This window comes from Megalops cyprinoides, chromosome 5 (assembly GCF_013368585.1).
Source record: "Megalops cyprinoides isolate fMegCyp1 chromosome 5, fMegCyp1.pri, whole genome shotgun sequence".
Lineage (NCBI taxonomy): Eukaryota > Metazoa > Chordata > Actinopteri > Elopiformes > Megalopidae > Megalops > Megalops cyprinoides.
In genome coordinates, this window is record NC_050587.1 from 25,899,965 (window position 1) to 25,925,764 (window position 25,800).

Consider the following 25,800-nt stretch of genomic DNA (forward strand, 5'->3'; position numbering starts at 1 on the left):
GGCGAGAGGCGGGGTTTACTCAAGTTATTGCATTACATGGATAGCTGGCTGCATAGTGAAAAAGGTAACAGTTACAGTAGACAAACGTACAGTTTAGGCTGTGGTAGCATCTGTAATATGAGTCATTCAAAAACTAACGTTTCAACAAGATCTGAGCTCAATTTACTGTGATGCAGCACACACCCAGAGGCAAATTTAAACAAAATCTGTACATTACACTTAATCTATCCGTACATTACACATAATCTATATGTATATTCATTATACTATCTAGAATGACATAAATCAAATATATCAGGCCAAGCTTAAGTATATTTGAGTAATAAAAATGCACATTTTCATTAGAAAGGTTAGACGCTGTGATTTAAAGCTCTGAAGTTATACAAGAAGGTGCCTAGGTGAAAACCATGACAGAGACATGACATTCATTAATACAAGAAATTGTTTTGAACTTAAGGGTGCTTGATATTAATGACTTGGACTGCACCTATGAAAAATTGTTGATTGAACGTTACTATTACTTTGATCCTAAGCTTACGGCGGCTCAAACGAGAGTTCTACACTGACGTCCAAGCACACGCAAGGGGGAATCTACATCACAGTGCTGTGATGTCACATACCTAACCCTAATACAAAACTGTGTATTTAATGAAAATATTCCTTTGGCCGAGCGTAGCATAACGACACAGTAGACAACGTTACAAAAATGTGAAAATGAGCATTCGTTGAAATGGGTGCAAAAAGCATCAAATCAGGCTGTGACCAGGGTTCTGCCTCGAATAATGTGGAACCAGCTGAAGATGTAAGACCACAGCCTGCACCTGAGACTATGGACGAGTTTCTTTTGCTCAGAAAACGTGGCTACAACGTACTCAAAGGCATTGGGGAAGGCTCGTTCTCGAAAGTAAAGTCGGCCTATTCCGAGCGCCACAAATGCCACGTTGCGATCAAAATAATCAACAGGAAAAGGGCATCTGCAAATTTCTTGGAAAAATTCTTGCCACGAGAACTTGAGATCCTTCCATCACTCAACCATCCTCACATCGTGAAGACCTTCGAGATCTTCGAAACTCTCGAGGGCAAAGTGTACGTCATCATGGAGCTTGGCGTACAAGGGAACCTCTTGGAATTCATCAAGACCAGGGGAGCTCTGGCGGAGAACCTGAGCAGAAAACTTTTTCGACAGCTGTCGCTCGCAATACAATTTGCGCACAACCGGGACATTGCTCATCGAGACCTGAAGTGCGAGAACCTACTTTTGGACAGGGACTTCAATCTGAAGATTTCGGATTTTGGATTCAGCAAGAGGGTAACGTACGACGAAGGCGGACAAATGATTCTAAGCCGGACTTTCTGCGGCTCGCTGGCCTACGCCCCTCCCGAGATTCTCCAGCACGTCCCCTACAACCCCAAAGTTTACGACATCTGGAGCATGGGCGTTATACTGTACACGATGTCGTACGGGAAAATGCCGTTTGACGAATCCAATTTGATGAAAATGCTCGAGATTCAGAAGGAGCACCGATATGAGTTCCCCGTCAAAGCCGTGCCTTCTGACTGCAAAAACCTGATATACCGTATGCTTGACCCGGACGTGCAGAGGCGGATTCATATTGAGGCCGTACTGGGTAGCTCTTGGCTGCAGGACAGACGAAAACAGCACGACGCGAGTGTCATGAGTGACGGACCGTCCACTTCAGAGGCCCACCCGAACAAAGAAGGCCTTGCACACCAAGCAAATACACAAAAAGCCGAAGCATAGGCCGCCGTACATATATGAAACCCCAGGTCGAGTGGAAGAAATGCAGTGGCTAAGCCGCCAGCAAACAAGCACGTTCCAAGGTAAAGCAAGGTGTGGAAACCGAGTTAGACTGTCAAAGATTAAATGTAGCATTGCGACAAGGGGAGGAGAATTTGAGTGAATAGCAAGTGTGTATTTAACAGACCCGTTTATTTACATTTATTCATTTAGCAGACAATTTTATCCAAAGCGACGTACAAAAGTGCATATAGTGGGCAAACAGGCACAAGGGCAAGATGTGTACAGGCCATACCATGCAGATAGTGCTGAAGCTGAGCACAAGGTCAGTGTAGCGAGCCAGAACTAATCTGATCAAGGTTACATATATCGAATACAATCACTGGCACAATAAAGTACCGCTATACTACCTAGGCAAAAACGTGCCACAAATACAAGGTAAAAGATAGAGCTTTTACCTTGTACAAGCCAAGAATCTTAGATTTACAAGGTCAAAATGGCAAGGGTGTCAGTCTGGGTAGAGTCTGAAGAGGTGTGTCTTCAGCCCACATCTGAAGGGTTGGAATTGAAGTTGTTCTCAGGGGGGTGGGGAGTTCATTCCACCACTGGGGGAATCACATGGTGATTAGTATGTAGTTGGGGAATTGTACCTACATTTCCCTATATAATAGCATTGTCATTCTGCACAAAGCAAATTGGGAAGCACAGTGCAACATTCAAAACTGAACTCAATTCATAATGAGGACAATAGTTATAACTTTTTCATCCGTTGCAAAATCACCATTTCCTCTTTTCATGGCCTGGGGCTACTTGCGAAATTGATTTCGCAGTATCACTATGTTCGTATGCACAGCGATACAGTAAACAGGGATCAGTCGTGCTGAGATACACTAGCGATAGGCTAACATCCCTTATAATGTGGTTGTGAGAAATTTTGTGTGGCGTGTTGAAAAGTAAAGCAGATCTTTTTATTCTGTTCAGGTACCTTCTGGGCTGCTTTCCTGGGTAAGGATTCACACAGTCCGGAGACTGGAGGAGAGGCAGACACCTTCGTGCATAGGGCCTAGAGATATTATCGTACAGTGATAAAAATAAAATAACTTTTTCTTTACCTGGCAGAAACCCTTATCCAGAGACAGTAGGATAGTTCACAATTTATACATTACTCATATGGATATTTCTACTTAAGCAATTTAGGTGATGCACATTCTTTTAAGTTCTCAAATAATCTTTACTTGCAGCCTCAGGATTCAAGCCCACCCCTTAATTGTTGCACCATGCCAATCCATAAAAGGAAAGTAAACATTATATACAGTTAATCACAGTCTATTAAATTGGCCTACATTTTCAACCAACATGTTAATATCTAAAATGCCATCATTTTGTGAACTCATTTTAGGATGGGTCCCTAATAACACTAACATTTCTAATAATTTACATAGCACATATCCCCCCCACCTCTCTGCATTTGAATTAAGACACTAAAAACCTATCCTCTGAGGACATTGCACCAGATTTTTCTGAAATGGGGAGTTGTATCTGTTCCAGAGACCACTACCCCACATGCTGTCTGCAGTGTTTCTTAGGTAGCTGTTGCCATCAGTTTTCCTGCACTTTGAATCTCAGATACACAGCACTTCTAAACATGCTCACGGTTGTCCTGAGTACACTGGCAATCCAAGGTTATCCAAACTAACTGGCAATAATTTTGCACTTTCACTCTCAGTCTTCCTTTACAAACCATTTGGGACAATCTAAAGATGGGAAAATACAGCAGACCTTGATCACAGCACTAGAGCTGTAACACATCGATCAAAACAAATTCTGATGGGATATTTCTACTAGTTCTATGTCTAAAATATACAGGCTTTTATCAATTTTGATTTCAGGTGGTATTGATATGACAGGCTTTATTTGATCTGTCCCAGCACAGAAGAGACTGTTACAAGCACCAGTTCAAAGTGTGACCTGTTCACATCCACTGAGATCATATGGATGTATCAATCTAATCACTAGCGTCCACTATCAACCCATCCAAAAAGATGGATCAGCACAGTGTCTGCACTGAATGGATGACAAGAAATATTACAAAGAAACAATTCTAAGAAACATGTTCCAAATGTTCAAATTTGGTGCATTTTAATGACATGTTCAAACAGATAATCAGTTGAAAAGGTACTGTACAAAACATTTTAATTCTTGAAATGAGCATTAGTTTGACATTCACAACTAGGACCCCAGAGACCCACACACAAGGATGTACTAGTCCCCTGGGGGTGTCTGCTCCATGATGATCTTCTGAACAGAGCTACACTTCAGTAGGACTTGACAGCATCTTTCCATATGTCCATGGAGTTCATTCTTTGCCTGTTCGTTCTTTATTCTTCAGTTCACAGCAATCCAAAGACCTCATTCATTGAACAACGCTTAGAAGTGCCCATATAAATATTGTCAAAATGTATGCTTTTTCATTCTGTATATGTACATATGGTTATATACATAGGTGTATGGATTCGTGTGCATTTATACACACATACACGTCTTATAAATGCTCAGTGCATGTGACTGAACACTCCTCCCTGGTATGGGGATCTCTTTCTCAGGGAGCACAAAGTGGTGGTGAAAGGGCCATAGTTTTTGGGGGTCAGAAGAAATCCGAGGCTTTCCTTCTCTTGGGGAGCTGCAGGAGGTTGTCAGTGATGGAGGCAGGGTCTTGGGGTGCAGGGGTCCTGACATTACGGGGTGTGGGGGTACCCCCTGGAGTGGCAGTGCCCCCGAGTGGCGTTTTGGAGGCTGTGCCCCGGTGTGCGGGGGACGGGGTGTAGCTGGCGCGCAGCGCTTTGTCCGTGTACTTGCTGGACGTCCGATTCACGAGTCTCTGCAGGGCAGGGCTTAGGGCAGGGTTCAGTCCTTTTGGCGTCAAGCTGGAAGCAGGAAAGAGACTCCCGTTACCCACACCACCAAACACAGGGGTCATCTCTGTACTGTGACTTATCTGTTACCAACACCCATAATCACAAAGGGTGTTGTCATTCCCTAAAAAGCACTCACCTAGCCAGGTTTTCGGTCACCTTTCTTAATGCCTCTTGCTTCTTTGCTCGGTTTTTGGCTGCAGCCTCATTGGCCATTTTCAAGCCCAGCCTTTCTCTGCGTCCCGGCTCTGGGATCTGCCACAGAGAGACATTCCTTCATACACCAAGATATGCACATGTTTTCTTGGCATCTCAACTCCCCACTCTCCTCTAAGACATCTCAAATACAAGTCAATGCACAATGATATCGTAGAAAGCTCAGATAGGGATTGAACACAGATAGGGATACTGAATACTGCAGAGGGATTGTTCATATGTTGAGAAGATGCCTCTATTTAGAGCATGTTCCACAGAACAGATTTAATATATAGATGTAATGATCCCTTTACACAGCTGAATATTCACCGAAGTGATTCAGTTTAATAACCTACTATGGGATCTGACTTGGTGAGGACATGAGAACTGACCATGTAGCCTTCTGGTTTAAGCCCTGTTCCTTCACTGCTTCACCACCCATATCCATAGCAGCACTCTTTAGGCAGACATCCGTTTCAACCTCCCAGCTGAGGGTCTTAACTAGGGTCTTATGCCCTCTTCCCCTCTTTTCATTGGCTAATGGTTTTCACTTGAGGACAGAATGCGGCTGAATGACTATCCTTTCACTGACACAAAGTCTCAGGTTTGGTCTTTATGCCATTAAATAAAGGAATGAATAACTGAATAAATGAATACCTTGAAGGAGGGCCCATGGTTCCTCTCTATGTAGGGAGTGTCTGACCCGTCCAGTCGGAAGGGGGTGCTCTCGATCTCACCCCATGTCATCAGAGGTGACTCAGCCACACCTGCAGAAACAGACACCTTTCAGAGAAAACACTCTTCCTTTCCACTAGTATCTCCCCTCTCACTGTGCTTAAAGAGGATGGGAGCTCAGGTGGCTGTTGGTTCAACAACCCTGCTGATTCACTTTTGAGACATTAGTGTTTATGGTGCTTCTCTACTTGGAAACAAGGCTGGAGTCCTCCGACATGCAGCAGGTCAATCCAGGTAGAGCACCTCTGTATCAAGCTGCTTTGCAGAAGGCAGAAATATGAAGGTAAACAATGATGACAAAGAGCAGTTAAGTGCTTACCAGGCGCAGGAGAAGGAGTTCCCTCAAACCCGTAACCATTGACTTTGGGCGAATCATGTGCCGTCAGCTCTTTACCATCTGGACCGACTCTTCCCTGTTTGAACTGAGAGACAGAGATAGAGGCATGCACAAAACAGGCCTTTCAGCAGAGGTGCTCCCTTTCCAAAACCCGAAAGAGAGACCTTAACATTATTATTAGTTTTTCACCAAAGGAAATGTCAATTTTGGTGATTTTATGATGCAGTCAACGGTAGGCTCTGTGGAGAATGCAAGGATGCATGCATACCTGTGCATTGAGGGCAGCGGCCTGCTGCAGCTGCGTCTTGCTGAGGGCTTTGCTGAAAGGGTCGCCCACAAAGCGCGTGTTCTTATGGAGAACCTCACGTGGCTTCTTGAAGATGGTATCATTATCTTTCACACCTTTGAGGGAAAAACAATGAGGATTAAATGAGTATTTTCTTTCAGGGAATTTTCAAAGAGAAAAACCGTACATCAAGGAGTTTAGATATTACACGTTAAATTATGTATTTATAATGTAATAAAACAAAACACTGTAACTTCTGCATAATGTAATAAACTCATTGATTTTACCAAGCAGCCTTCTACTTACATCAGGACAATATTCATGCTCAGGGTGTTAAACAAGGTTGATGAACACCCTTAGAGTAGTACATCAAGGTGATATGCACCCTCAGGATGGCAATTCAGGATGATACTCACCCTCAGGGTAGTACATGAGGGCATTCTTTGCTTTGTACTCCCAGGTCTCCACCCCAGCTTTCCCTGACTCAATAGCCTGCTGTTCTGAGGATGGCAACGCCAGATTATCCTCATGACGCTGTAAAACAGAGAGAGAGAAACAGTTTCAACAAACTGGAACTGCAGCAGGGCTGCACTTGTTTTAGAGAAAAAGACTAACAGAGATAACGCACAGGTTTGGAGAGCTGTATACGGCAGGCGTGGGGTACCTGTTTGAACTCTGCCTCTGCCTCATACAGCCATGCATGCCGTAGTTTCTCCTTGTCCTCTGCGAGCTCCATAATCTGCTCGAAGGAGGCATTGTCTTCACTCGTGGTTTTCGCCAGGAACCGATCCAGAGACGGAAGCTCTTTCTCCTCTTCATCCTCCATTCCTTTGTTTCCTGTGATTGACAGGAAATGTTGCAACTTCAGCACAATGTTTAATACAGTCCCTAAAGGAATGTGAAGATGGCGTTCTGTGGATTTGATACATTATAGACACATCTTTCACAAAGACCGTAACACCTGATCACAGTTTTAAATTTTTAAACTTACAGAAAAAAACACAGGTCTTTTCTTTGATATCACACACAGATTCACAAACCAAAGACAATGTTCAGTACTATTTTACCAATCTTGAATGTAAAACCTGCTGCTTCACAACTAATCATTTTAGGAATGTGCATTTCCATTTTTTATGCTTTTTCCCTTAAGTTTTTTCCCTTAAGAGGCTCTTTTGTGGAACCCCCAGCTGGAATCTCCCTAGTCTGACCAAGACAACATTGCTCGTGCAGGAGTGCTGAATCAAGACGAATGCAATCCTCTGATGACTGGCCACATGCTAGTGTATTTTTTGCACTACAAATCACTCAGTACACCACAATGGAGTGCACTGTGTCACTCATGTGACTGTTTCTACAATTAAGTGTTTCTGCGCTCCAGTGACACTGACCTTCCTCAGCAGGTCTTGGCCTCAGTTTGCTATGAGAGGATGTAGGAGACCCCGGGTGTCCCTCGGGCGTTTCAAATGTAGCTGGTGTCACATCTAAAGCAGAAAAACATAGGACATGATCAGTGTGAATCCACAGATACAGATGAAAAGACAACAGGCTTTACAGAACCGAGATGCTAGCCTGACAGTGGAAAACAACAAATGTTTGTATGCCATTTATTCAGACAAATTTTGTTAGTGAGGAAATTAGCAGTTTAGAAACTGACAACATTTAGAAAACATTAAAAAAAAAAAAAAAGATTTGTTTGATGGAATACAGGAATCGTCTCGATCATAACGTTAACAATATAAATATGATAACAATAAAAACAGTCCTTACAAGGCACAGAAGAGCGTGGTGTGGATTTGGTCAGAGATGATCCGTATTTTATAGCGATCTCCCTCATTCTTTCCAGCTCTCCGTTCTCCTCCGCCTCCAGGTAGTCTTTCTGCGCCCGTAGTTTGGTCACATCCGGGAAGAAGTCTCTCTGGATGATCTTCTCTAAACTCTGTTCAGACACCAACACGCACAGGTCATACACACATGCACAAACAACGCACACGCACAATTACGTCACCAAAGCGTACTGTCAACTGGAATTTTACCTGTAGATTCAACTGAAATAAATTTCAAACTATAGCACTTTTTTCACTATAGCACGAAATCGTTATTAGCGAGGCATCATTCACTTACCACCTAGCAAACCTAGCTATTGCGTAACTTGATTTTCACGTTCCTGTAACGTTTTGACCAGCCATTTAGGCGACATTTGAAACGTAGCTAGCAAATGTGATCAGGGCTTCCATAACAAGAGTAGTTTAAGCAACTTTGACAAAAAAATCAATGTTAGCTAGCAGGCTTCTGAAACGTAGCTAACTAGTGATAGTTGGTAAGAATGTTATTTGAGCTTGCCAAGGAAACTGTGGAGACAGACATGTAACTTACCTCAATGTAAGTGTCTTCGTCGAGGACCTTTCTCTTTACATTGGTTGTTACATCTTCGGGCGGCTTCGTTAGGGCGAGCGCAGTATCGGTCTTGGCTGTGACAAGCGGCCCCGACACCGAGGTGTCCGTGATGCGCTGCATTGTTGGTGCTCGCTACGCTGTACAAGGGTAGGCCTTGTTAGCTAGCTATAGAAATATAGAAGATGCCTTTATTCTGCTCAAAAATTATCTGCTTACACTAAATGGTTATACCAATTCAGCTCCACTTAGTAAACTCGCTCTACATTAAAGTGTTCGAAATTTGGTCAGTACCATATAATCTCCACAGTTAATCCAGCAAGATAGCAAACTGGCTACGGCTGTTTTGATCGTACAAGCGACGGAGTGTCGTAAATGATTCGAATTCTGACGTAAAGAACGGAAGCGGAAAAGCGGAGAGGGTGACGGGATTTGAAGTTACATGCGGCAATCTTGCTATCATAGCAGATGATTTCTAAAATTGTCTTAGACAAAAAGAAACCTTTGTCGAAGTTCAAAAAAGATTAGCCAGAATAATGTTATACGATATGAGAAATACTAAATACTGTTAAATACTGTTACTATAAACAGTACTAACAACTACAAAAAAACTTAAAATATGATCTTTTTGGTATTAACTTCGTCATCATGGATTTGTCATTAGCTTTGATATTTTTGTTTAGTCGGTACTCTCTATAACTTTCCAGAGGCCTACATCACTTGCACCAAATGTCATTCTCTTCTGCCGTCGCCACTTGGCTCTGCGGTTCTTAAACCACACCTAGAAAGGATGGAAAATAAACCATTAATGCTTGTGCTGAAAGGCATGATGTCTTTCGAGACATTTTACCTGGATGTCCAGAATTTTTGAATAATAAACATCGAGGAAATTGTTTCGTCTACAGTAATAATGGTAGTAGATCCACACGGTCATACTATTAAGTTTGTAAGACTATTTTACAGTATTTTCAACTCACCTTCCTTGATTGTAAAAAGACACACGAAGAATATGTACCCCCGTAATAAAGACTTATTATATGTACTTATGACTACAGTGCGAAATAATGCGTTTCAAAAAGCATTCTTTGTATACTTTTATTAGGCTATATCTACGACGAAAGCGGTCACATCAGTTGCCAAAATTGTCATTCTACGCATCAAGGGATGATCTACCTACCAGCAAGTCTGTGAAGCTGCTATATGATGTAAAGTCATGTAATGACGCTGTTTACCTCCACTCTCTCCTCGCGTAGATGGGTGCGGAGCGCCAGCTGCTCCCGCGCCGTAACATCGGGATATTGGTTCTGGAGAAAGAGCTCCTCTAGCGCATGCAGCTGCTCCTCAGTGAAGATGGTGCGGTGACGCCGTGTGCGCCTCTGGATCTGATTGAAGAGGAATTCCTCCCCTTGGCTGCAGTGAGAGTCCTCTGCCCCGGGTGAGTCTGGGAACATCCCTCTGCACCACAAATACTGGCAAGCTAAGGATCAGAGGGAGATACATTTTCAGGGAGAGATATTTTCTTGATATGTTAAGTGGTTATAAAATGTTATTTATTTGATGGATCCCTTGAAATCCTGAATTAGAACAATGCAAATACAGGTTTTGCTATATTAGCTGTCTCTGTTAGACCGAGCAGGTATAAAACGAAATATGGCCAACAAAGCTGAACACATTTTCTGCGTTAATATCAACAGGGTCCAATAGCAGAGTCTGTAATTTGTGGACAATGTTAATTAATTTCAGATAACTAGAATACTCTTTAACAATAAAAAATGTACTGAGTCGAAATGTAAATCAGTGCAATATATTCACAAAATTGATTTTAGCCCAAATTCTGGAACTGTGGAGTATGTGTAGAATGCAAGAGACACTTATAAAGTCATGTGTGACCATAAAATGGAGGTTGGGGGCTCACCGGCCAGGGGTCGGAGATCAGGCTTGAGTGCGTTCCCACAACGTGTGCAGTAGCAGCAGCAGGGACAGGCCTGGTCCAGAGCATCTGCGGGGTTCACAGCTGGAATCACGTCAAAGGTCATCTCCTCTTTTAATGGCTCCCTGTGAACCACGGACAGAGACATCCCACCAGCATCCCCTCTTTCCTCCCTGCCTTCCAAGATGTCCTTGATGGTGAAAGAGAACTTCTTCCTCTCTGTCTGAGGGGCTTCTTCCATGACTTCAGCTCTTTAAAAAAGGCTTCCTGATTTCAAGAGTAGCCACTGTCTCTCACTTCTGGTCTGGAGGAGTGCTGTCAGGGAGTAAAGTCACTTCAAAATGTGGTGCAGTGTTGGGATGCAACACACACACACATGCTGCTGCACAAGGGATGGGCCCATCCTTCGCCTGCTTCACGTCACAGTTTAACACAAAGCGGGAGCCCATCTTACTTTATATGTGATGCTAGAAAAAAAAAAACATAATCCTCCTATAGAATGAAAAATATAAAGCATTTGAAACTAAATTCCAGCTAATCTGGAAGGTTTTGTAAAGGGGTTAGAAAGGATGTGAGATTGGACTAATCTTGCCTCATTGCTTTCCAAAAAGTAAATCAGATCTCACTCTCTTAAATGAGGGTAGAGAACTACTAAGATCCTTATTGTGGTGGGTTTAGAAAAACGAAAGATTGTGTGGTATTAGAAGGTTGGACTTGAGGACGGATGAACCCTGTCGTGTTTCAGGAGCTCCCTCGGTTTATGTAGCCTGTTTATCAGCGTGTGGCAGTTGCTTGTTCAGGAGGGATTAGGTCCTCAGGCATTTTAGGGGCTCAATTTGGAAAACAATCAGTAGGAGAACAAGGGGAACCTTTTCTTCCTGCTGTCTTCTGTTTTAGGCATATTGTTTTTATTTTGCAGCTGTAGCTCACATGGATTGCCAAATTATTACCTTTATGTCTTACTATGAAGTGAAAGCCCATTTTAAAAGTAATGATGCACTTAAACACATTTGTCTTTAGAATCCCCCAGATGTAACAAATATCCATATATTATGTTACTCACAGGTGACTCACAATGGTGGTATCTGTAACTGAGGGAATAATGTGAGGCAGGATACACACAGCACACATGCACACACACTGCAACACACATGCCAATGTGGACTGGTTGGAGAAGCAGCACAGACAATACAAAGAGCCAACCTAAAGGAGAGGGGATTGGAATATTGCTCATCATCACGTCTGTATCTGTGAAGTGCACAGTAAAGTTACACATCTGCATCCATATTTGGAAAACTTTTGAGGATTAAAAAGCACACAGAGGTGCTGTTTTCTAAAACAAATGACTTAATGAAAAAACATATCATTCTGCTGTGTTGTTACAGCTATTACCTTTTCCAGAAAATCTTTCATTTTCTTGGCATCCTTATCGAACTTTGCTAATCTATACAGATGGATATTTTACCAACACAATTCAGGTTAAAGAAATTAACAGTACTACAACCTACGTAGGAATCAAAGCTGCAGCGTCCTGGTTGCAAGCCCATTTCTAAGTCCGTTCCACCAGATTACTACTCACCACACCACACTACAGTCATTTATATCAGAATACCATCAACTTGGTGTATGCCTAATGTATCAAACAGTTCTTGGTGTCTGTATTTCATTTTCAAATACTTTTTGCTTTTTTATAGAAAATATCAGCCTCCAATTTGTTGTGCAAGGTATTAATTGTAAGGTAAGTTTTTAATCATTTTCAGAAAAAAGGTCCTGGATGGCATTTAAGATCATGATGGTTTCTGTGTGTTGAGTCTGACACAATCCTGCAGGTGGTGGGGGGTTGGTTTTTATTGTGAAGTGTGAGCCTTGAGGTCCTTATCAATGAAGTGCAGTCATTCTGTCAGACTTCTGTGCATGGCTACTCCAAGGTAAAGCTGTTACAGATTGTATTTATTCTTCGTGAAATCCTTTTATTTCATATAAGGCAATACACCGCTTTTTTATCAAGGAATTAATGGATTTTCAAAATCTATCTTAAGCTCTACAGATAAGGGGGTTCAAAAACAGATAACAATAAACATCTTCTTGTCCCATTCACTGAGATTTAATAGCCAACAGATTGTTGACGTATAGTTTTTAAGGCTGTGAAGATGGTATCTCCAGTCTTTGTGAGTTTCAAAGGCACATGCCTTATCTTGTCTATGTGGGTTCAAATGGTGCTAAATCCATTACAGGGGATTAGTATGAAGTAATCCTCTTAGGGTTCTCTTTTTCAAAAGCATATTTGAGGTGTAAAGAAAGGCACATATCTGTCTATCCTCTATAAAGTCACCACGTCTGACTTTGATAAAGTAAGGACTTTGAGCGCTTTCTTTACAACAGAATTCTGAGACAGAATGGGTGGTTGGGTGGTTCCAAGCAGCCTTGTATGCCTGTATCTACAATACATACAGCAAATTTGAACAAATATAACATGTTATTTATCTTTTTTGATTAACATTTTTTCCTCTGTAATTCATGATAATAGAAATGCCTTAACATCCAATTGTTATGTAGGTATTAAGAGTCAGCATGAGGGAAAGCAAATTAATAAAAAAATTGTATTCATGTGAATGTACAGTACAGTGTTTGGAGGAGCGGTGGGTAGTGTATGTACAGTACACAGTGATAGTGGACTAGGTGAGCAGAATGCATACAGGTTTTTCTGGTTTCCTCCTGCTGTACAGAATCATGCTCTCCATCTGTGTGTGAACTTTGTATGTGTGTGTGTGTGTGTGGGGGGGGGGGGGGGGGGCATATGCATGTGCTTGCTTGCATGTGTGTATGTGTGCTTGTGTCCATGTGTGCATGTGTTACCATCTGCTAGCTCTGCATGTTGTGTGTGCATGTCTGTTCTGTACATTCCCTGATTTTGGCTTTGGATCCTAGGACATGGTGAATTTGGACACTTAGACAATGGTTGGCCATAATGTAGTTCTTCATACTTTGAGGATCTCTTTTTCTCTCTCGTTCTTTCCCTGTATGTCATTCTTTCTTGCTGTCTTTCTCCTTCTCTCCTTTCTTTCTCTCCAACTTTTTCAGTACCCTGGTGTGAATTCTTTCTACTTCAGGAGCTGAGGGGTGTGCCTATTTTGGAGCCTCAAGATAGAGCTCTGGGAGCAGCCATAATCTCACTGTCCCAAGGTCCCAAGGTAATACATGAAGGGGGCTGGAGTCAGTATGGACCCTTCCCAACAGGACGTTTCATATGTGGCTTGATTCACTCATGCTGTCTCTTTAAAATTGGCCTTATACCTATACCATTCTATGCTTCTTCCCTGGCCCTATACATCAGCATGGTCAACAAACCTGCAAGATAGCCCACACACCGAACTGGAAACGGCTGTAGTCTGTGGTCCAAACCCTAATGGACCAGGAACACACACGCTTGTGCGTGTGCATGTGCGTGTGCATGTGCGTGCTCGTGTAGCCGACTCACAATACATATCAGCAGACCTATATTAGAAGAACCATTTGCCAGCTTGTTTGTGTAAACTTTCAGGTGGTCACACGAGGAGACGGTTCTCCAGTGGCAGTAGGACTTTGAGGGCGCATCAGAGCCGGTTAGTGAAAGCCACTGCGGGAAGGTTCTTCCAGAACAGAACTGACATTAGTTATGATAACAGTTTCTGCAATAGTCGTTGAAACAAAAAAACCACACGCAGACAGCAACCGGCAATAACAATTTAACCCTACATGTCTTTTATGATTATTATTTGTCGCTGTCTTCAAAATCATGTTTCTGCTACTGCGTCTTTTTATACTAAGTGCAGCATTTGTGAAAAGTGTATTCATTACTGAGGGTAAGTGTGAGAAAAAATAGTTTTAGGCAAGGCAATGTCTTAATTTCTCACTTTCACAGACCATTCTGTTGAATGCAAAATAAGCATTTTCTTATGGATATATTTATGTTTGATGGTAACATTTTTTACTAAAACTAGAGAAAGCAAAACAAGCAAGATATGCAAGTAATTGTTTACCTTAATGCAAACTGCTGCTAGCATCGCGAGTGATTTACACGAATGCAGAGAGCAAAGCCTGTAGCGACACCTAGTGGAGTGAAAGGAATCGTGGAGTCAATGCGTCTGTTTATTACGTTGCGCGTTGCTTTATAATGCCTTATTACAGCCTTAACCTTATCAATGAGTGGGCACTACTGTCGTATAACAGTGGAGACAGTGGAAAACATGTTTAACATATTACATATATCCACTTATATATACAGTAGGATATACAAATGCATAGATACATATATTTGTAAAGTATTCAAACTTTGAAAGACCACAATGAATGAGAAATAAATTAATCGTAAATCCAAATAAGTCGTGACATTAAGACTACAATTACATTTTACAATTACTTCCTTTGACTTATTTTTCTTAAATGAAAAAAGTCAACCTCACAAGCAAATTTCTTACCTCACAAACACTAAATGTTCCATGCTCCAAACACCATGAATACAGCTACTTCATATTAGAACAATGCTTAAATGTTGTAATATGCTTATTTAAATGCTCATTATTTGAAAACCAGATAACCAAATGAATTTAACTTGTGTCTGCAATAATGTCTCGTTTCTACCAATGTCCATGCCAAGGTAATAATGGTCTGCAACACAGTAATCACTACACCGATACACAAAAGGCTTGAAACTCTTGAAAACCTGTATGGATTTCTGTGAGAATGTGTTACAATAATATATTTTAATGTACACATGTAAATATGAGAACATTTGTCTCATACTACAGTACTACAGTATGTTTTGATTGAAATTATTTCGTGTACAGCGGTTTTTGATAACAGTTTTATTTTAAAATCCAGCAGTGATAAAATTTCAGTGATGAAAAATCTAATGTTATGGTTCTATGATAAACCTTTGCACTATGTACCTATCGTGTTTTTCCACGGTTGATTTTATTTTGCATGCTATGCAAAATATGCGTGCGTGGGATTTTGAGCCCCAAAAGGAGCAGCATATTTTTGCGTTTCAGAGTTGGAAAACTGTTTTTTTTTTCCAACTATCAACATTTAAAAAACAAAATCAATGTGTCCAAATATTGCCCTACATTGACTCCAGCTAGCTAACTACATATGAGGCAAAGACACGCTTAGCAGATACGCGGCAGCGCAGAGAGTTCAATAACGAGAGGGAGTATAGGCGCTGTCCGCGCATAACAGCTGATTCTAAATCAGTACTAAAAATTGAAATAAAAGGTTCCAGTATGAATTCTGCGGGGGCAAGCTGATCCTAGATCTGTTGTCTAGGGTAGAAAGGCGGCAGCATGTGCGGCCAAACTCAACCGCTACGGCGCCGCTTTGTGACGTAATTACGCGCAAAACAGGCAAAGGAGAGTGGAAAGTTCCCCTTCTCTCTTTCCCGAGCCATCGAAAAAGATGGAGGAAAAGTTGATCCTAGCCGTCTACGAATACCCAGAGCTTTATAATTCAACGCTCCCAATATATCGTAACATTGACAGGAAAGCAAATGCCTGGCGGAGTATCGGCGCATTAGTGGGGCTGTCGGGTTAGTATGCAAGACGTTATTAAGGATTTTATCGAGCTAGCTTGGTTGCTAGCAGGTCTAATTAGCTAGATGGCTGATTATCAAGTGATTTAATCGTACACAGCAGGAAATCCGGCCTTCATGAACCTGTCTATATATCTAATCCACGGCTCTGATGACTACACACGCCAGTCGTTATTGCTCATTTCCAGACAGTCTGGTTGCGTTCTTTCTGATGCTCAGAGAGCGTGCGCAAGACGATTAGAGACGCGGTTGCACAGTGGGGTGGGAGTGTTATTGGCGGGAGATCCTGTACAGTTTGCCTAGCTAAGACGGTCACCATAAACAAATGTCTAAATTGAACTAACTAAATATAATTGTTAAAATTGGATAATGATTTGTGATTCACTCCCCTCCCCAATTATTTTCTTTTGTTAGCTGTGATGATCACAGCTAAAATGAACTGTGAAACGTCACAGATAAAATGAACTGTGAAACGTAACAGATTATTTGTTTACCTTTTTTCGAAGGGCAGCCATCACAGTAATTAATTCTGTCACTGAATTCAGGTCAGAGGGTTAATATCACATTTTGTTGTGTGTAGTGTATAGGAGTGAAACAGTTCTACGTAACGTTACTGTGTTGTGAATGTATGCTTCTAAATGGAGGCACCGCTGATGACGTAGTGGGTTTGGACTGAGGCAAATCTAATGGCATTCGTTCTGGTCTCAGTCCATTGACAGCTGTAAAATACTGGAAATCCCTCCGTATGCAGTGGAATCATATACAAATATCCCCATCTTCTGAAGCCTTTTTAAAATGCCCACAATTCTTTTCTATCCTGTATTGTAAAGTCTTACACATTTTGGGTAAAAAGTCCTCTGTTCTGGCCACTCTGCATTAGTGGTGTTAGAATACAACCTGTTCTAACACAACTAATGCATAGAAGGGCCAAATTGGCCATGTCCTTTCCATTTCAAGTGGTGACGGTCTTTCAGTTATATAGTAATATGCATTTTTGAGATTTTCCTTTTTAAACAAGTTAAGAAGCACATATACAATGATTGTGTTTATCAGAGTAGACTGCCTGCAAATGTAAGAAATAACCTCAGTTGTTGACCTCTTAACAATCCCATTGTCCAGTCAGTGAACTTTGGAGGCATGTAGTGACCTTGCTGTAAATAGTGATGGGTGGTGAGTGATAAGGGAGACAGAGAACATATTTTTGAAGTAATGATCCTAAACCATCCACTAAAACAGTGATAAAGACCCCTACACATTAGTGGAACACTACTGTGCAACTGTGGACACATCCCTTCAACCGGATACCTAGACTGTCTTACACACTGATTGCATCAGTCATATTTATTTTTGTGTGCTCTGTTGGGTTAGGAGAGGAAGCGAAGCGGAAGTGGAAGAACCTGCGAGATCGCTACATAAAGGAGGTGAAGGCGGAAAGGCAGAGGAGCGGGCCAGAGAGTGGCAGCCAGAAGCAGTGGAGGTACCGCCACATTCTGGAGTTTCTAAAGCCCTTCGTCCGTGACCGGCAACAGAAGATATGCAGCTCGCCGGAGAGGCATGACTACAGCAACTCGGATGAGGGAGATGACAAGAGCAAGCTCAACCTGATGCCCAAGTTAGCCCCCATGGCTCAGCTGGCCCAGCTGACCCAGTTAGCCCTGGTGACCCAGCTAACACCCATGCCCCAGCTTGCTCATGCCCGAGGACAGGGACCCATGGAGGCTCCACCTTCATGCTCTTCCTCCTCCGTCCTTCCAGTGAGGGCTCCCAGCAGGAAGAAGAGGCCGGCAGAGAGTGCGGAGCTGGCACTGCGTTCGGCCGACTCGCCCACCGACGAGGACGAGCTCTTCCTCCTGAGTTTGGTCCCAGCTCTTAAGAGACTCCCACCGCAGAAACGTTGCGAAGCCAAAATCAGAATCCAGCAGATCATGTTCGAGGTGGAATTTAAGTGACAGGGGGGCCCCCTGTGGTGCTGGGGGCCATGAGGACATTCTCGCTCTCCCACTGTCTGCCTGCAGTCCAGAGCTACTGGAATATTTTGTTACCTTTTTCCAATAAAATTTGATATGTAACTATGTGGCCTGACATTCATTTCATTTATCAAAATTTTTCTACGCTTTGTGCAACCCCCTTTACACCATAGCTGTATGATTGGAGAACCCATGTTACCGTATCACCTTAGTCACCAATGGTCAAAACGCATATCTCATAGCATGATCAGCAGTTGGCAGCCCAAGAAGATCAAACTAGAGCATCAAGACGTTCAAGGAGATTTTATTCACTTATTGAGCAACAACATGTTTAATTAACTGCTAAAATAACAGAGCTTTTGAGAATGCTTTTTTCCCCCAAAAAATACATTTACTCCTAAGGCATCTATTACACAGACAATTTAGTCAACAGGGCATGAACCATTTAAGAAAGACTTAGAATGAGCTCACTATACTTTCACTAAAATAACAGCATTTGAACATCCATCCAATGCCAACGACACTGGATGTTGGAGACCGTTAATTGCTTTGGCTTCATTCTGAGGCTAACCTGATGGGTTATGTCCGATTTACTTCTCATCTGCACTAATTACAAACAAAAAAACTGCCCACACTTGTACTGATGAAAGCAAGGTTTCTAAATCAAAATGTTTAATTTTACAGTTCAGTAATATCAATAACATAAAGAACAATCAAATCTCAAGACAAAGCCTTGAGATTTGAAATTTCAAAAAAAAAAAAGCCATTGCATAGGTGTTAGGAAATACTGCCTGTTATCTGATCATAACAACTCATGGAAAAATGTATTCATGAACAAGCCCCAAGAAAACTATTCTACATTACTATTTACATTATTATTCTGTTACTTTCTGCCAAACTATAATCAGATGGGCAAACCTGTCCCATTCTCCAGGTGACAGGTGATGGCTGGTGTAAGAGGTGATGGCAGGCTTTTGTATTTGCAATGCAAATGAAATGCAGTATATCTTCTCTGTCCACTTCAACCGACTGAACTGCACCTCACTTGGGGGTGGGGGTGGGGGGGGGTTCCTGCTCTGTTGAAAAGTGTCAGTTACAAATGTAACTTATCCTTGACTGAAACTAGACCCAGTGAGAATCTCAGGCTTCTCTAGCCACTGTTCTTCAATCTATAATAGCCATTGTGGCACATGTCAACAAATCAAATTAGGGAAAAAAAAAACTTCCACTTGTAGTTTACATCTAGCATTCCACATGCCTTAGGGAACACCTGGTAACACCAGCTGCAGACTCACTTAACCTGTATTCACCTGGAAGACACCCCTATCATTACATTTTACATAACCTGTTTTATTCCATGGTGGAGTCCGGCCAAAAACAACAAACAAATAAACAAAAAAAGATTTATGTTAAGTATCAAGTCCTTTACTCATGCACATTTTAACATTCGGAGATACAGTCTGTAAGCTTAGAAACCTACCCTCCAGCTAATGTAAGCCTTAATAACAGCCAGAGTTCATCACTACAGTAAACTGAAAAATGCCTCAGCTTCACAATACACATTTTGCATTGTTCCGCTCAAAACAAAGGTTTCTAAAGATTCTTGGTGTCCAAGTAATCAGAAAGCTATTCCCAAGGAAAATGCTCATTTCGACAAGGTTTCATATTTCTTTGTGTACTGTAGTGAGAAATTTTGGGTGAGAGTAAGTTTTCCTCGTGTCAATCTGCAGAAAGGCTAGGTTTCAGGCTTACAGGATGTTGTCTGCAAAATTCCTTTGAGTATGTACATACTTGATACACAATGAAACATTAATTTTTCACCAAACCTCTCCTTTAATCACACCAAAATGTCCTTATGCACCTTGGTTCAGCTCAGTATCAGTGAACTGTATCCTATGATGAGAAAGACTGACAGTGACCCAACCTACTGCTTGGACTGCAGGTCCTGTGCGAGGATGCAGGAGGGTTGTCTTTTGTGACACACCAAATGCACACTGGCCTCTGACTAGTTTAACAGACACACCAGCATGTTGTGTTTGAAGAGAAGAAAGCTAGGCCTCACTGGAACAACAAATGGGTCCGCTTAGTAGTCACAGTTCATAACCAAACTAAAATAACCTCTTTTGACGGTCCGCACTTCACTTTCATTGAAGTTCCCCATAAAAACGACCACTAACAGAAACAGACAGACAAAGCGTCAATTCAAAACATAACCTGTATTTGTACTGATAAAGTATGAAGTCATCTCTCGGGCTGCAGCAGTAGTTTCTCAGGGAAGACTTCACTGCTGAATACTTGGTTTTTTTATTCACAAAAATATTTTGAATTAATGTCAGTCTATTTGGGTACATTCTGTTATCAAGCACTGGACCAGACAAAACTGGACAAAAATAATTCTATCTTTGCAAAAGATTATCTGCCTGCTATACAGTACTTCCTGGAAAGAAGGAGAGGTGCTCCTCGTCTTGTGTCTGTCCTTGTCCCCCATTTTGTCTGTCTAGGCGATGAGCAACCAAAACATAATCACCAGAGCCACAAACAGGAAGAGGCGAGACAAGAACTGCTCATCCATGTGCTGGGGCGTCCCAGGGACAGCTGTGTGGAAAGGACAGCAGAGAGAACGTTATACTCTGGGGGGCTGGCATGTGGTAATGTTACACTCTGGGGCAGATGTTAGGGACATTATTTTCCTAGTGGTTTCTAGGAATGTTACTTTCTGGGGATATTACTCGGGTCAACCCTGCTGGCTACCTCTCTCAGTCTTGGTGCAAATCAGCCAAATACATCTGGTGTGGGAATTCCACAAAGGAAGCATATTGTCTCCTCATACACAAAATACTAATAATACAGCAGCTGCATTTCATGCTCTCATATGCATAAAACATTTAAGGGCTGAAGCTCCTCTCTCTGTTCAGTTCTTTTTGCTTTGTTTTTTCCAGCTCTTAAGGGGAATATTCCACTGCTTTGAAAGTCTCTGGATAAGAGCATCTGCCAAATGATACATGTAAATGTATCTTGCCATCCTGCTATTTAACCATTACAGCGCCTAATGATATTTCCCAGTCCACAAAACGACACTGTGGTCATGCCCACAATCCCCTGGGGCACTGTACCTGGTGGTGGCCTCCCATCGTTGATGTTAAAGGCTGTGGCAAAAATGCCAAAAGGAAAAGCTCCGATTCCAAACGACATCTGGAATCCTCCATCACCAAAACCGAAGCCTTGAAAACCCTGAAACACAAAGACACCAAACCCTCCATCACTGAGGCACTGGAACAGCATCAAATACAGCTCCTTTATCAAAAACACATGCCACACAAACCCACACCAGCTGTGGAAGTGTGAAATGGTGATGCAGAAACTGAGTGGGGTGCTGGGTGGTTGACACCCACGGCTAAAACTACTTGGCCTACTGCCCTGTGATCTCCCTGCATTAATTAACTGAACATTAACGAGTCACAGAGGACGAATGAGATGCCTGAAACTCTTCCAGTGGACGACACAGGAGAGTGAGTGAAGGAAGGAGAGCTAAGGAGAGAGACAGAGAGAGGGGAGTACAGACAAAGAGAGGGGTAAGTCTGATGCAATGAAAGTCAGAGGGTGTCACAGCGGCGAGGCCTGGCTGCAAGCCCCCAGAGAGGCGGGCTAACGAGGCCCACTGGGGCCAGCAATTCTCTTAATAAATTCTGTGCGTCTCAGCTCTGGCGCCTGCACTACTCCATGTAAGGGTTTCATCAGGCACAGTCCGTGCAACACAGCAGGAAATGTTACAAATGCTGGGACGGCTAATCCGTCAACAACTGCCATCATGAGATATCCAGTCATTTTGTCATTATGGAGCATATTCAAGGTGACACGAGAAGTAAACTAACAGGCTTGGAAATTAAGTACTACAATGATGCAAAGGTGGAAAAGAGGGAGACAAAGAATTCTATCCAGTTCCACCCTGTCTGTGGAGGTCCCCCTAGGCCAAATTCACACCCCATAAGTGCATTCAACCCCCCTTTACACACTTCCTTGATCCCATTCCTTTCAAACCTGAGCCAACTTCCCTGGCTATTTACTCATAATCCTGCTGCTTTTTACTCCTTTGCATAGCTATATTGTTAATGTTACTGTGCACTGTGTTTTATGTGACTCTTTAAAATACATAATTTTTATTGAGATAAAGAGGCTGAAAATGAGACAAGCCTGATCAAGTATACAGAGGAGAAACACGATGACAGAGTGAAGGAGACACACCGTGATGAACATGCTGAGTTTTACTTAGAGAGAAGGTCAGGTCATCACATGGTGGCTGTCATACTCACTCCTCTGTTCTCTGGCTCTGGTCTCTGGCCCTGAGGTCGAGGAGGCGTCCTCTCCCTGCGGAACGAGGACAAGATACATGAGATGAGATGATCATACATGCACACACACCAGCACGGGTACATACATACTTCAGCAATGCCAGATGCATCCACACACGCACACACACCCACCGTGGGTCCTGCTGTCCGGTGCTGCCACGGCCATACAATGGGATCACCTTGTCTCTGCTGATACCTGCTTTACATACTGGGCACACCTGTCTGGTCGGCCGAGTCTCCAGCCACTGCACACAGCAAGGAGGAAAAATTCAGCTAAAAGCTTCAATTACAGTTAAATGCTAAAAATTAACTAAACATTGCAGAATAAGTTACACATTTTATTCTATAGTGTCATTAAGGTAACCTTTACTCCTTAGTTTTGTGTTAAAAGCTTTATGTTTGAGTTGCAAATTTTTAGTTTTAGTAACAAAGCATTTAATCAAATCCTTTTACTGGCTCAAGCGCATGCTGAAAACCCACAAAAGCTAAAAGAGGTCAGACTGGGGCTTCATCACCATGGTACTGAGGCAAAGGAATACAAACCACACACCTGGTTTGGGTCATGATACAAATGTAGGTGAAGTTAACTCCCATTAAATAACCACAGTGAATGTTTGTTTAATCAGTCAGGAAACACAATGTAAAAGTGTACCCAGAAATGAAGTCACAAAGCCTCACTGCGTTACTGGCTACTGGAAAGTAGGATGAAGTGTTTGGCTGCAGCCTGAGGTTCACTGATGAGTCATTAGCTACTGCTCCAAATGAGACATGGCTTTGAGAATGAGTGCTGTGGGGGTGTGACACAGACAAACACATGGCTCACCTGGTGCAGGCACGGCCAGCTGGCATGGTTCAGGAGGCAAACCACAGGAGAGGAGAGAAAAAAAGACCATTTAAAATCATGTGCCTCACCTGCACGTTCACTCAGATAAATGCATATGAAGCCACATGCTTTACTAATTACAGCAATTAGGGGATATCTGAAACAATCTGAAAGTAAAGGTATAAAGTGTTACTTTATACCTTGCATGTCTGTATAAAGAAACACAGCAATGATACCCTGTAATTTGGTTAATTTGCACTATAGGCTTATGACTGCTGTTACTTTGGCTAGATGTATTATTTCACATTATGCTACTACTAAATGAGTTGGAAAACACAGATTAGATAGTATTAGCTGGTTTGATTCAAATACAGATTGAAATACGCTGTCAAACATTCTTCTTTGTAATCTAAACCACTCGTAGTCATCACACTGTGCCGTTTGCCACAGCTCTTACAGTATACTACCAAATGCACATGCTAGTGGAACTGCGAAGGTGTAAAACCCTTAAATACCAGAAGAGATGACCACACAAGCTGATGACCGCATCTTTGGCAGTGTCCAGGCAGATGTTGCACTCGAAGGTGCTGTCCTGGCTACCTCCCTCCGCCGCGGCCGCGCCGCTCACGCCGGGGCCGGCACTGTCCGTGGCCGCGGAACCTGAGGCCGGGGGAGCCGCGCTGGCCATTTCCACCACTACACACAAGAATGGAAGAACTCTCCCCTATGCTGTCGCCTCCTGATAAATGATAATAATAAAAAAACGAGATTAGGCAGGACGCGGTTCATGTTCATATCCTACAAGCAAAGCAAGACAAACAACGTGCGCTAGTTTCGTGACTATGACCAGAGAGCTGCCAGAGAACTCCTCCAGACCACGGGCGTTTCTAGTTATTGAAAAGATCCGGGGTTAAGTCAAGCTTGCCTGGGGCTTTTCTTTTTTCAAGGGAGATCGGCATCGGTAGGTTGGGGAGGTTATATCTACCTTTCTAATAACTAAATATTATCACACCTTCGGACGCTGCAAGTCAAGTTCCGCTCTGTTACAGTCTGTCTGTTGTTTTGCAATAAACACCTCCCCCGAATGATCGGACCTAACGACGCCACTGCTCCAGACATTTTTTATACAGAAATTCTTTATTAATTTGCTTCATATAACAATGTTCAGAAAGTAAAATGACAGAAGTCCGGAAAATGTTATGTGTGAGCCTGTTTTACATCCATGCGAAAATGTAGAAATAAGCATACGCCATTCCGCTGACCTTCTTGAAAGGTAATCCGGTCAAGAATGACCTGTATAATTTAATGATGCAAATGAAAGTAAAAGCTTTTGTTCTGAACGCAATGTGTTTAAATAACCAACAAGTACAGCATCAGTACAGGACAGTGTGACAAGTAGTGTAACTGGATCATGTCCCAGTTACAGCATTATCTGCAGAAAGCTTAGTGATAACGCTACCTTGCAAACTAATCAACGTTAGTAGGTAACATTAGCTAAATGCCTTTACGTAGGAACAGACTCCATACGGAACGCTGTAGTAACGTTTCACCCCGATACAGTTTGAAAAAATAGCAACTGGCTCACTCTAACTAGCTAATAATTAATAAACTAATGTAGTGGTTATGTACATAAAAGGGCACTAACTACATAACATCGGGACTGTTGACTAATCAGCGATCGTGCTCGCAAGGTAGTTACATAAGACGACACAGTGTTGAAATGCTAGCTGTCCGGCCAAAAATCTTAATTAATTCGTTTAACGCCATATAGCCAAATGTCATTGAGCTGGCTAATTTACAGCGAACGCTTGCTGTAAAACTCATTAATTTACCTTGCTAGTCACACACTTATGGTGCGTGTAGCGACCGTTTTAACTAGCGCTCAGTGGTACAATATCGACTGTCAGATTTTAACTCGCTAGCCAGCTTGTTACTGAATTTATTCGCTCTAGTTAGCCAGCTTAGCCAGCTAGCTGGATAACTAGCTTCATAAATTTCGTGTCGCTGGGTAGTACTTCCTAGCTGGATAGATAGCTAACGCTAGCTAAGTACCAGCATCTTTCTGGCATCACATTTGAATGACAATTTCCTCGCAACATTTACACATAAACATACAATTAGAACGGACATACCTTGACGATATCATCAAATAAGTCTAAGACAGGCTTTGCTCTTTCCTCCAAGTGCTAGACTTTTCTCCTCAAGTCCCAGTAACCCGACTCGGCTTTCATCTGATTACAACAGCACGGCACCCGGAAACCACCTGAGACTGACGTCTTTGCTGACGTAACTAGAGAGCCAGTGTCTTCTTGTTCGTGTGTATTTCGCGGTGGTAAAAACAGATGCGACATGTATTGCTGCTCGCTACTGTGCTGGAGGTCTCCCTACGGTATTGTGAATTTCGGTGTCTGATGTGATGCACGATACATTGAAGTTACAACGTGACGTATTTTATTTAAAAGAAGAAGTCTAAACAGAGAATTGAGATGTTTTTACAGATTTGATCTGAAGTTATTTTGCAGTAAAGTCCTGATGAGAAACATAGACACA

General features: G+C 42.3%; 5 protein-coding genes across 5 annotated transcripts; 2 read left to right on the plus strand and 3 right to left on the minus strand.

Moving 5' to 3' along the window:
* The first annotated feature begins 829 nt into the window (after window positions 1-829).
* On the plus strand, window positions 830-1,762 carry tssk6 (testis-specific serine kinase 6). Its single transcript, XM_036528811.1, has one exon. It carries the CDS (start codon window positions 830-832, stop codon window positions 1,760-1,762), a length of 933 nt encoding a protein of 310 aa, XP_036384704.1.
* A 2,135-nt stretch (window positions 1,763-3,897) lies between these two features.
* ess2 (ess-2 splicing factor homolog) lies at window positions 3,898-8,962 on the minus strand. Its single transcript, XM_036529460.1, has 10 exons — window positions 8,598-8,962; window positions 7,992-8,160; window positions 7,613-7,705; window positions 6,889-7,061; window positions 6,641-6,758; window positions 6,207-6,340; window positions 5,921-6,023; window positions 5,524-5,633; window positions 4,811-4,926; window positions 3,898-4,683 (listed from the first exon to the last, which is right to left on the minus strand). The coding sequence occupies exons 1-10, from the start codon at window positions 8,736-8,738 to the stop codon at window positions 4,404-4,406; spliced, it is 1,437 nt and encodes a 478-aa protein (XP_036385353.1). The 5' UTR covers window positions 8,739-8,962; the 3' UTR covers window positions 3,898-4,403.
* An 864-nt stretch (window positions 8,963-9,826) lies between these two features.
* LOC118777700 (homeobox protein goosecoid-2) lies at window positions 9,827-10,786 on the minus strand. Its single transcript, XM_036528812.1, has 2 exons — window positions 10,531-10,786; window positions 9,827-10,092 (listed from the first exon to the last, which is right to left on the minus strand). The coding sequence occupies exons 1-2, from the start codon at window positions 10,784-10,786 to the stop codon at window positions 9,827-9,829; spliced, it is 522 nt and encodes a 173-aa protein (XP_036384705.1).
* A 5,176-nt stretch (window positions 10,787-15,962) lies between these two features.
* LOC118778531 lies at window positions 15,963-18,117 on the plus strand. Its single transcript, XM_036530097.1, has 2 exons — window positions 15,963-16,108; window positions 17,480-18,117. The coding sequence occupies exons 1-2, from the start codon at window positions 15,979-15,981 to the stop codon at window positions 18,058-18,060; spliced, it is 711 nt and encodes a 236-aa protein (XP_036385990.1). The 5' UTR covers window positions 15,963-15,978; the 3' UTR covers window positions 18,061-18,117.
* A 257-nt stretch (window positions 18,118-18,374) lies between these two features.
* Window positions 18,375-25,500, minus strand: rnf185 (ring finger protein 185). The gene is made up of 7 exons (XM_036528912.1): window positions 25,383-25,500; window positions 23,766-23,989; window positions 23,251-23,269; window positions 22,560-22,672; window positions 22,389-22,443; window positions 21,192-21,309; window positions 18,375-20,673 (listed from the first exon to the last, which is right to left on the minus strand). The coding sequence occupies exons 2-7, from the start codon at window positions 23,936-23,938 to the stop codon at window positions 20,576-20,578; spliced, it is 576 nt and encodes a 191-aa protein (XP_036384805.1). The 5' UTR covers window positions 23,939-23,989; window positions 25,383-25,500; the 3' UTR covers window positions 18,375-20,575.
* Window positions 25,501-25,800: the final 300 nt, after the last annotated feature.

Excerpts from the sequence above, each read along its gene's own strand:
- tssk6 (XM_036528811.1), top strand. The coding sequence starts at position 830 with ATGGACGAGTTTCTTTTGCTCAGAAAACGTGGCTACAACGTACTCAAA.
- ess2 (XM_036529460.1), bottom strand. The coding sequence starts at position 8,738 with ATGCAGCGCATCACGGACACCTCGGTGTCGGGGCCGCTTGTCACAGCC. Across the intron at positions 8,161-8,597 it reads ACGAAGACACTTACATTGAG|AGTTTAGAGAAGATCATCCA; the intron begins GTAAGTTACATG and ends GTGTCTGAACAG. Across the intron at positions 6,024-6,206 it reads CCGCTGCCCTCAATGCACAG|TTCAAACAGGGAAGAGTCGG; the intron begins GTATGCATGCAT and ends TCTGTCTCTCAG.
- LOC118777700 (XM_036528812.1), bottom strand. The coding sequence starts at position 10,786 with ATGGAAGAAGCCCCTCAGACAGAGAGGAAGAAGTTCTCTTTCACCATC. Across the intron at positions 10,093-10,530 it reads TGATCTCCGACCCCTGGCCG|CTTGCCAGTATTTGTGGTGC; the intron begins GTGAGCCCCCAA and ends TCTGATCCTTAG.
- LOC118778531 (XM_036530097.1), top strand. The coding sequence starts at position 15,979 with ATGGAGGAAAAGTTGATCCTAGCCGTCTACGAATACCCAGAGCTTTAT. Across the intron at positions 16,109-17,479 it reads CGCATTAGTGGGGCTGTCGG|GAGAGGAAGCGAAGCGGAAG; the intron begins GTTAGTATGCAA and ends CTGTTGGGTTAG.
- rnf185 (XM_036528912.1), bottom strand. The coding sequence starts at position 23,938 with ATGGCCAGCGCGGCTCCCCCGGCCTCAGGTTCCGCGGCCACGGACAGT. Across the intron at positions 21,310-22,388 it reads CAGAGCCAGAGAACAGAGGA|GGTTTTCAAGGCTTCGGTTT; the intron begins GTGAGTATGACA and ends TTTGTGTTTCAG. Across the intron at positions 20,674-21,191 it reads CGATGGGAGGCCACCACCAG|CTGTCCCTGGGACGCCCCAG; the intron begins GTACAGTGCCCC and ends CTTTCCACACAG.